At 32.8% G+C, this 11,311-nt stretch overlaps 1 protein-coding gene across 4 annotated transcripts; it reads left to right on the top strand.

Moving 5' to 3' along the window:
• The first annotated feature begins 2,059 nt into the window (after positions 1 to 2,059).
• LOC105132259 (probable trehalose-phosphate phosphatase F) lies at positions 2,060 to 7,371 on the top strand. 4 transcript variants are annotated; one of them, XM_011035628.1, is made up of 14 exons: positions 2,060 to 2,161; positions 2,323 to 2,440; positions 4,504 to 4,609; positions 4,681 to 5,110; positions 5,264 to 5,404; positions 5,511 to 5,582; positions 5,684 to 5,815; positions 5,954 to 6,010; positions 6,099 to 6,200; positions 6,285 to 6,362; positions 6,464 to 6,533; positions 6,617 to 6,687; positions 6,781 to 6,873; positions 6,948 to 7,371. In XM_011035628.1, the coding sequence occupies exons 4-14, from the start codon at positions 4,850 to 4,852 to the stop codon at positions 7,029 to 7,031; spliced, it is 1,161 nt and encodes a 386-aa protein (XP_011033930.1). In that variant the 5' UTR covers positions 2,060 to 2,161; positions 2,323 to 2,440; positions 4,504 to 4,609; positions 4,681 to 4,849; the 3' UTR covers positions 7,032 to 7,371. The 4 variants fall into 4 exon arrangements, with proteins under 4 accessions (XP_011033930.1, XP_011033932.1, XP_011033929.1 ...); XM_011035630.1 differs by lacking the exon at positions 2,323 to 2,440 and having other exon boundaries at positions 4,688 to 5,110; XM_011035627.1 differs by lacking the exon at positions 2,323 to 2,440.
• The last annotated feature ends 3,940 nt before the right edge of the window (positions 7,372 to 11,311 follow it).

Below are 11,311 nucleotides of genomic sequence, written 5' to 3'. Positions count from 1 at the left end.
CTATTAAATACATTTAATTAATGCACTAGATTTCTTGAAAACAACTTTAAAATCATAAAAAAAAAACTTCATTAAAACATAAACTATTTCAAAAATATTTTTTTATTATCAAATATTACAAAAATATTTTAAAATAATGTCATTTTCAGCTTATATTTAAAAATTTCATGGCATCTTTTAACTTTTTATAGAGATGATTAGATGAAAATATTAGATGGTGAGATATCCGATATTTTTTATCCATCATATTAAACTCGTGCTCCTACTATGATTCAAAATAGTACAAGACAAGTTTTAGAAGCTAGCATGTAGGCTAATTTTCAGTATCGGAAAGGGTATTTGATTGTTAAAACACAATATTTTTTTAAAAAAATTATAAATTTATTTAATTATTTTTCTATTATTTCTCATCGAGTTGCTATTTAATTGTATGCTATGAATTTAAGTTTTACTTATACATGAAATAAAATTACAAGATGTGCTGATATTAAATTATGATATAATAAAAAATCTTAATTAATCATGTTTTATTTTACTTTTTTGTTTTTCTGGTTTTTCTATATTTATCCTAGGAGATCAATTTTTTTTATTTAATATATCATGTCTTGTATATTACTCTAATTATTGATTTTATAGCCTTTTCAAAATATTTTTGATGATTATTAAAAAAATAACATTTTTGAATATTTAAAACATGATTGGTTTGATTAACCGAACCTTACAAAAAAAAAAAAAAGTTATACAATCAAATCATGTTTTTGTGATGAGTGAACAGAAAGGGACGGGGGAAGGAAAGACGGAGAAAGAGGGATTTTTCGGTGAGTGAAAGAAACAAACAGGACGTTAGAAAAGCCAACGGTGCATGAAAGAGACGGAAGCGCCGATTCTGGCCGTATTTTGCAACGCGGACCCCCAATACTGACATGTGGCCTCTTCTTTCTACGTGTTTCACAGATGGCACCATTTCAACACTCCTCTCTGTCCCCAAGCTTCCAGTTACACGTGTTGGCGATGCTGCTTTTTATATGTGAACGCCAGCCCCACTCCACCGCCACTACTACTTTTCTACAATAAATTAATTAATCAATCAATTAATCTTTTTTTTTACCTGGTAAATATTACAGTAATGAGGCTATTACTATTGAATTACCTTTAACTTCTACGAATGTTAAGGAAATTTCTATTTTTTTATTTTTTTTTAAATTAAAAATAATTTTTTAAAAATAAAAAATATATTATTTTAATGTATTTTTAAATAAAAAATATTTTAAAAAATAATTATAACCACAATTCCAAACACACTTGATATTATCAAAATTAATTTTTTAAATGGAATTAAGTGCATCTCATATCTCTCATTTTAAAAAATTATTTATTTTTTTAAGTTATGGTTGTAAGATTCAAATTCAAAAAATATAAAAAAAATGAAAGCAACCCTTTTTCTTATTTTTGGAAAGTGTATATATATATTGCGCCAATTTAATTATTTCTTTTTTTTGTTGCAGAGGAAGGACGCTAATACCAGCTTAGTTATGGCTCCTCAACTACACCAACTTTACAGAGACTGAGATATTGTATAATTATTGGTCCATCGTTATATTTAATTTGGTCCACACCGACCAAGTTTGTATTTTATAAAATTAAATAGTTAGGTTTTCTAGAAGTTATTAACTTGATTTTTATAAATTTTAAAATTATTAAAAATTTATATAATTATTAATTTTAAGTTGTATAAAATTAATCAATATATATATAAATCAATATAAATATTTATATTAATCCAAAAAAAATATTAAACGGTCCAACACTTACAATGGGACCGTTGAATTTGCGAGGAATCACAACTTACATTTGCCTACATAAGCATATGCTTCAAAAGCAATTAAATGAAGTTTTTCTTATTATTATAGTAATCAATATCCAATACTTAATTTATACATATTTTTATTAAAGATTTGCGTTTTCGGAAAAGGGAAACTACAGTGTGTTTCCTGATTCAATAACCGGGTTTTAGGGTTTACCTTGTTAAGCACGTCTTCTAAGGCGCATCAAACTCTATAAATACTCGTTCCTCTCGCCTTTAGTTCCTTCCCTTCCTTTCTTTGCTTTACTTTCTCTCTCACGTTAAGCCTCCTTTGCAACTTTTCTAATTAACAACGAGGTGATTATTCCCTTCGCTTTTCATTGTGTGTATATGAGAGTACTGCTCCCTCTCTCTCTCGCTCTTTTTTTTTTTTTTTCTCTCTTGCTCCTCATACTTGTTTTTATTTTCTTCCTATTTAATTTCACAGTTCTTATTTTTCCTCTTTGTGGGATCTTCAGATTTTTCATTTTTTATCTGGAAACTGCATTATAGAGATCAGCTCCTGTTTGGTTGATAGGGAAAAAATAAAAGGAAAGAGAAAAACAGGCCGGCACGTTTTGTTAACTCGTGGATTAGGTGTGAGCTCTATTGTTTGTTTTGTTTATTTATTGTAGAATCTGAAAATATTTTCATGTTTCATGTGCAATGCTGTTATAACCTTTGTGCCAACATCAGTGAAAAACAGGAACCTTTTTTGTGAGATCTGTCTTGGCTCCTCTCTCTTTCTGTTTAGACATGTAAACCCCTTGACTTATTAAAGTTGCCATCTTTTTGAAGATCTTTATTTCTCTTAAACCATAAATATTGGAGACTTTTCCTTGGCTTGACCTCAATTCATTTTGGGAGTTTTCAGACAATAGGGTTTATGACTTTTGAATGCCTTTTGAGTTGGTTCTTGGTGAAATTATTTTGATTTTTTTTTTTCATGCTATAGGATTTCTTCTTTCTTTGATTTGTTTTTTATATTTAATTAATTATTAATTAATTAATTATATCAGGCGATTTTGACAACCGAGCTGTAAAGTTTCTTCATTTTACCATAAATTTCTTTTTTGTCGGTTGTTATGATTAAGGTAAATCTGTTTGTTGAGGTTTTAAAACGTGTGTTAATCGCTTTCTCTTGTGAAATAATGACCCTCTAATGGGAAAGATAAACCTTTGTGTTGTTTACAATTTAGATTTATATTCTTTGCTGCAAAGCTGTTTTTGCCTGGCAGTAATGGTGTGATCATGATAGAGATTTGAGCTGTCAATTGTATATATAGTCAGGAGTTAAAAAGTCTCCGACTGGCGTTTCACACCTAAAAAAACCCCAAAGAAAGTTTTCGCATTGAGAAAAAGTTGATACATTTGCTGAATGTTTTACTATGTCTTAAATAACTATTTTGAGGTCGTTTTGGTAGTTGTAGTGTTTTTGTCATAGTAGGACATATGAAAAATTCATCTATAAATTAGATCCACAGCTGAAATTATAACCTTTCTAGAGGCCCGCATAGGCACACCTTTTTGGTGTTTGCGCACACACACACACGCTCATCATATATAGTATTCTGCATTATGAATATGTTCTGTGTATTGTTGCTAGAAAAATTGGAAGTCCCAGAAATATTTGCTATCTTTATCTTCTTGATACTGGAATGCATCTCGATGAAGAAGTGGCACACCATGTGGTAGTGGATGAGGTGGAGAATATTTTGAGATTATTTAAATTATTTTAGCAAATTAACAATTATATACATGGTTCTTGGATTATAATTATTATCTAGTGTGTTGTTAGTGGGGTGCTGTCGAGTATTGGTACAGTCATGTTCTTTTTCTTCTTTTTTTGTTAATAATGTTAGTTGTCACTTGGAGGTTTTAAAGAATGTAACAAAAATATATGCGCTGGTTCATGTTTTTTTTTTTTTTTTTGGTTGATGCAGTAGTGTATCTTGATTTTTCTTACCTAAAGTTTATGTCTCTAGCAAACTATAAGTCTCGATGTGATTCGGCCAACCCAATTAGATGTTTTTCGTATGTTTACATAATTTTGAGTTAAGTTTTGATTGTTAGATCATGAGTATTTTACATAATGGGGATTGGCTTCATGTTTGTTTAATTTTTGCTTGCCTGATTTTGTTTGCGTATTTATCTTCATTTGCGTCATTTTCTACCTTGAATAAAGCTGCTCTTCAAAATGTTGCCGCAATCTGAAAATATATGAGCTGAAATATATGTTGACATGTCAAATTCACACGTTGATGTCCCTTTCCTTTTATTTTCTTTACATGCCTGTCCTTTTCGTTGTGCAAAATACTTGATGTCCTCTGGAATCCCATTTGTCAAAAGTGTTATGATCTGTTATGTAGTCATTAGGCCTCTGATCTCGCCTGTATCTCTCAAAACTTCTAATGTCAACGTCAGCATCAGGATAGCTGGCTTATGTGGAAAAGCTATTTTCTAGTCTTACACATTAATGGTGGTCAAAATCTGAACATTGCTTAGGGGAAGTTCTGCGTCTCTTCAAGACAAACTTGGTCCATTTGATTTGATCGCTAGCAGTTTCCAAGTTTCCATTGTGAAATTGTAGACTCTTTTATGTAGAAAGCAGTGTTCACGGGACTAATTAAACATGCCGCGTTTTGTTATTCTTGGTACAGATATTTTTGGTGCATTTTGCTGGAACCATACTTTCATTTCTCGAAAATCCTGCGCAAATAATGTTCTTTCATCCAACAAATGTTGTGTAGTTTCGGAGATGAGAAGGTATGGATATAGGTTTTGCTCAGTCATACATTCTTATTTTGAAGCAAATATTTAATGGTTTGTCCTGACAGTTCTCAGGAAGTCCCTGCTTGATGGACTGCTTTCCTAGTAGTAGTGACAAGAAAACTTTGAAGAGGTGGTTTTTCATTGATAAGATGGTCGGGTGAAAAAATTCTGTATAAATTTGTATTCGATTAAGTTATACTTTACAACAACTCTGCTGCAAGTAATTTGGCTACGATGGATGTCGAGTCAAATCATTCTTCTCCTGTTCTCGCTGACCCTGCATCGATAAACAGTTCAAGGCTCGGTATCTGTTCTAATCTGTTGCCTTACTCACCACCAGGAGGATCACTCTCCTCTAGCAAGTATAGTAGGAAAAAGCCAGGGAAGCTTGACGAAGTCTGCTCTAGTGGATGGCTGGATGCCATGAAATCTTCATCACCCCCTCGGAAGAAGCTCTTTAAGGATGGTTCTGACACCGCTTACAGTTCCTGGATGGTAATGCTTGCTTTGTTGTTTATAATTTGTCATGCCATATGATTAACAAATTTCACAATTGCTAACTACAAATGTGTTTTTTAGAACAAAGGATCATGGTGTTTTATGTTCTGCTTGTATGTCATTTCTTCCCTTCCTTTCCTTATTGTGCAGTTCAAGCATCCATCAGCACTCAATTCATTTGAGGAAATTGCAAATTTTGCTAAAAACAAGAAGATAGCAATGTTTCTAGACTATGATGGGACTCTTTCTCCAATTGTAGATGACCCGGATAATGCGATTATGTCTGATGATGTAAGGATTGCTCATAATTTTCTGGACGTTCAACATGATAATGTTTTATCCTTTATCCTTTACCATTTGACATTTACTTCTTTAAATTGATATGAACTGTTTTCAGATGCGTTCTATTGTAAAAAACGTTGCGAAGTGTTTCCCAACGGCGATTATTAGCGGAAGAAGTCGTGACAAGGTGAGGGGAGAATTCTTCATTATGCGCGCGATCCTTTTTTTTATAGTATAATTATAATTTATTGCCATAGATTTGGGAGCTAAATTACTGCATTCTTTCAGGTTTATCAGCTGGTAGGACTAACAGAACTATATTATGCTGGTAGTCATGGGATGGACATTTTGGGCCCTGTAGGAAAAGCTTCAGTGTCCAATGATCATCCAAACTATACTGAATCTACTACTGACCAACAGGTATAAGATGACTGACTTTTTTATGTATGTGATTGTCTTCACGCTCCCATCAAAACTGGATTCCAGGGGATTAGAGATTATGTTGATTTTTTTTCCCAGCCTAATCAAGTCGTTGTACCTTATGTATGAGTTTCATAGGGCAAGGAGGTTAATCTGTTCCAGCCTGCTAGAGAATTTATACCTATGATCGATGAGGTGCATTATTATTGTGTTTTCATGTATAAAACAGAGCACTTACATCATTGTTTCAGAGGGTAAACCGACTCACTTCAATTTCACACAGGTTTTTAGAACCCTTGTCGAGAATACTAAGGGAATCGAGAGTGCAAAAGTCGAGAATCACAAATTTTGTGTCTCTCTGCATTTCCGAAATGTAGACGAGGAGGTAAGGGAATCTGTTGTTTTTTAGACATCTCTCATAGCATCACTGTAAGTTTGACCAAGTCCTTTTGCTTCTACTTGACTTTAGAACTGGCAACCTATTGCACAGTGTGTTCAGGATATTCTAGATAAGTATCCTCGTTTGCGGACAACTCATGGACGGAAGGTATTATGATTGTTTGCTAGATATTCATGGTAGTGATATGATTTTATCTATATGGTGCTTCCTTGATTATGATTTTGGACTTTGCCTTTCTACGTGACCAGGTTTTAGAGGTCCGTCCAATGATTGACTGGAATAAAGGGAAGGCAGTTGAATTCCTGCTAGAATCTCTAGGTGAGATTGCTGATTGCAAACATCTTTGGTAGTACAGATTTGTTTTTCTTAACCATTTATATTTCATAAATTGTGGTGCGCAGGGCTAAGTAACAGAGACGACGTGCTCCCAATTTATATCGGCGATGATCTGTCAGATGAGGATGCGTTCAAGGTATTGAATTTAATCTTGACAAGGACTTTAATTTTCATATAGAGGGAAAAGGTGGCGTGCTTAGTTTTATGTGGTAAATTGGTCTAACATTAGGTGCTCCGGGAGGGGAATCGAGGTTATGGAATTCTCGTATCATCTAGACCCAAAGAAACCAGTGCAGTTTACTCTCTCAAGGATCCAATTGAGGTAAAAATCTTCTGTGAACTCTTTCCTTTTCTTTTTCGCTTTTCTTTTGTCAAATCTTACGGTGGAAACTTCAGGTGATGAAATTTCTTAATTCCCTGGTGACATGGAAGAAGGTAGAAGAAGGTGGATGCATCCTGAATAACAGGAGGACTATCTGATGACATGCATATAGCTTAGGTTTTATATTTCGAGCATTTTAATTATTGATGTTACATAATAAAGAGGTTGTTGGTACAGCTGTGCGTTATTTTTCCTTTGGGACCAGCAATTTAGAGCTGGCTGTTTAAATTATTGTTAATTTTCCCATTTTCCCTTGTAAAGCTTTTTGGCTTTGAAGAATAAGCTTAAAGGTCTATTTATATTTTATCCAGATGACATTTACTTTAGAGTCATGATTCTTTGTGTAATTTACCGGAGATGGCAACGTTTAATTCACCGCATTGCTGCTGGAATTTTAGCTGCGGTCAGTGTATGCAGCTTTTACACTTCAATTTTCGATTTTAGTCTTGCAGATTTTGGATGTGTTTCGATTGCCTTGTTCGCTCTCTTATTCCTACTGCTTGTTTTTCACTCGTGTTCTGGACTTTTTATGGTAAAATGGAGAGAATACTGTACTTGTCTTAAGGTAAATTGTATTTTTTTACCTTGTGAAAACAGTAGGAATATGAGGTCATTGCCATTGACAATTGATCCCTGCTTGTGCTACTAATGTAAAGGAAACTAGATTCGATTTTCTGCTGCGATGCATGTATTTTGGGAATTGTTTTTTGCTCGGCGATGATGACTGCCACAATGGTTCATTTGTTTGTAACAAAATATTTTATGCTTGCTACTTCGGGATGTTTTGAGATGGCTGCAGCTTTGAACCTATTACTTTTCCTGAAAGTGCTAGTGATAGTGCAAAACAAAATTAAAAGAAGAAAACTCGACCAACTGTTTGAGTCAGGTCTGAAAAGGCTGCACTATTCTTAAATAACCTCACCCTAACACATCAGGGGACCTTTAGACCATTCAAGTCAGGCTCAAAATGGACTGCACTAAAGTGCACCAGTACATGGTCCATTAGGCCAACTCAAATGGACCATGTCCCCAAAACCATGGGCCTCTAAACAACCATCGGTAGTTATCGACCCAATACCATGTAAATTCCGACACTTTAGTGCAAAGTGATGAGCTTTTAACATAGTTTTAAAACCCGGCCGACCCGGGGATGGAACTGGGCCGGGTTGATGAAAAAATCAGGTAAGCTATGACCCGGCTGACCCGGCGGGTTGACCCGGAAACTCGGACGACCCGGAAAAACCCGGTGGTAACCCGTTGACTTTTTTTTATTATTATTAAAACGACGTCGTTTTGAATTTTTTTAAAATAGAAATTGACCCGGCCAACCCGTTCGACCCGGTCAAAACCCGGTGACCCGATCAAAACCCGGAATCCGGGCCTTGAACCGGGTCAGCCACCAGGCCGAGTTTAAAAACTATGGCTTTTAAGAAAGTAAATACCACACCACTTTCTCGACTTGCTCACGAATTATCACCATGGTGCCTAATTTTACACGTTAATAGCAATCTTCTGCCAGCATGTCTCCTCAAAAGATGTCTACCTTTCTCGTCAATCACTCCCAAGCACCAATGTTCCCATTTATAACATAACAAGGCACATCACCTAACAACTTATCTCCTCAAGTCATATGCAAAAGAAAAGGGAAAAGGAAAAGCAGTTATTCTGCATCATTACACCATTCTCCATGAGATAGCCAACATAACTAAGATATGAAAATACATTGAGTCAGTCACCGAGTAAACATTTTAGATTGAAAATTCAACAACGAGCTCATTCAACAATACCAAACTCCGTTAAGAGCAGTAGAGCATACCACATCTTTATTTCTGTAGGAATTTAGAAAATCATGACCGAAAGAGTGAGACTTGGTCACAGAAAATCTGTTCATCCAGTCCCTTGGACTGTGATAGACTTTTGGCGGGTTAGGGATGGGGGTTGCTACTGCCCCATCTTCTCCCATATGTCCCAGACATTTTTGCTTGGATAAAAGAAGAAGAAGAAGAAGAAGAGGTAATTTTCTCCGTCTTAATGAGCCGTCCAAGTGTAGCTGTTACTATCTGAATGATTTTCAAGCTGGTGATCTTCCCTATCTGCCCAGATTATTAAATGGGATCAATTAAGCCTTGCCCAAGCAATGGGGCCTGCATCTGTGGAGCAGAGTGAGCTGAGGAGCCTTGCCCAAATGTATAGATCTTTCTAGTTCTGTCCGAGTACTCGGCTTCGTGGAATAAATGTAAAGGAAACTCTTGTTTTTCTTCGGCCCACCCTTGTTTTTATGAGCTTTTTTTTTCTAAGAAAAAAAGAGGAAATAAAACAACTGGAGACTTCTTATCACCATCGATTCTAAATTCGTATGTGCTATATGTAGTTTTTTTTTTTAAAAAAAATGAGATATAGTAAATTTCTTAAGAAACTATTTTAAATCTTGAATTTAAATAAATAAATAAATATCATCCATATCATATCGAGGATAAATTTATTATTTATTTATTTATTAGATATCATATTTTTAAGAAATAAATATTAGTCTATGAAGTTGTAATGAAAATAATATTTATTTAAATTTAAAAAATAAATCAATCTGGGATTCATTGTCAATGACCATAAAACTAAACATGTTCTAAAAAAAATGAATATAACTTATTCTCAAATAAAAAATATCTAATACTATTTAATATAAATATTTCTTTATTATAAAATCTCGTTTGATGTAATTGATTTTTTTAAGCAAGGAAAACAATAAACAATTAAATATTTTTATTATAAAACCTCGTTTGATGCTGTAATTGATTTTTTCAAGCAAGGAAAACAATAAACAATTAAATAACAAAGAAAAAAGAGTTAGGGTACTTCAGAACTCATATTATCACATTATATCATCAAATTATACTAGAAACTAAAATATTATATTATATTATATTATAGTGTTATGTTACTAATGGCAATATTAATCGTGGATTAATTTATTTTAAAAATTTAAAATAACTTTAGATTTAAAATATTATATTTTGGAAATGAAAAAATATTTTCTAGTTGTGATAAATAAGTTTTTAAATGTTTTAATTTTTCTAAAAATTAATTTTTAATATGTTCCAAACAAGTTTTCAACTTATGGTGTTTTTTTTTTAAAAAAAAAAAAAAACTCTACTCCTATTGAAGGTTGGGGGTATCGCATTTTGTCGTGACCACGAGGTCGGAATCCGAAAGATGTCACTGCATATATTTATTACACATGGCTTTGCGTTTGCCTTCAGACGAGTGGATTGTGGAACTTTCTCTTCTATCTGCCCCCCGGGCTTCATAACTTCAAACTATTATTATTAGCCGTCGCTGTCTTTACCCCATCAAAACACGTGTGATGATCGAGTTCCATATAAAAATCACCAAACTAGCATGATTGAGGAAAAAAAATATATTATTTAAAGCAAAATATCAAATAGTTATTTAAAGCAAAATTAACATGTTGATCTGGTTCCTACTTTAAACTTTTAGTAATTTAACTTAATTTTTAGATGAAAATGAGTAATAAAATTAGGTAAAATGTCAACTAAGGATAAATTACATAAATTTCCTGATGGGATAAAACAATTATTTTAAAGAAAACATTTTTGTAAATTTGAGTTGAAGATATTAATTAAAAAAAAATATAAGAGTATTTTAAATAAATTAATGTCTGATGTTACACATAAATAACGTTAATTGTCGATATAAATTTCGTGTGTGCAGTTTTTAACCAAAAAAAAAGAGTTCTCCATGGAATTTCTTTATTAAAGGATGAAAATCTTTATAAATTAGTTGGGAAATATTGATTATTTAATTAAACAAAATAGTACAAAAATTCAGATCTTGTGTAAGGTTTAATATTGTATTTGACAATATTAAAATATAACTCTCATGTTGTTGTAATTAGTTCTATCTTGGATTGAAATTTTAGATTAATTACAGTTTGGTGATTAATTTCAATGACAACAACTATTATTTACATATGTTTGTCTGCAACGAAAGAAACCGTGTGTGTGTGTTGGGGGGGGGGAGGGGGAGGCGCTAATAACCATCTATAAATTGTAAACGAACATAATGTCACCATGCAATACGAAAATTTTAAACAGATCTTAACTATAAAATTGATAAAAATACATAGTTAGTCTAAATGGTAGAGACCATGAATGATGATTATGGACTTTGTTGGGGATGGCAATTAAAAAATAATTGATTACTTAGTTGATTGTATTGACAATACTAAAATTATAGATTTGATATTTAATTGACTATATTGATATAATTAAAATTATAAAATTAATACTTGATTGACTATATTAATAATAATTAAAGTGAGTGATATGTTACTTAGATGATTATTTGTATAAGGATGAAA

The sequence above is a fragment of the Populus euphratica genome, unplaced genomic scaffold, assembly GCF_000495115.2.
Source record: "Populus euphratica unplaced genomic scaffold, PopEup_1.0 scaffold39.1, whole genome shotgun sequence".
In the NCBI taxonomy this organism is placed as follows: domain Eukaryota; kingdom Viridiplantae; phylum Streptophyta; class Magnoliopsida; order Malpighiales; family Salicaceae; genus Populus; species Populus euphratica.
The sequence above is the reverse complement of the archived record's forward strand: the minus strand, read 5'-3'. Positions and strand labels throughout refer to the sequence as shown.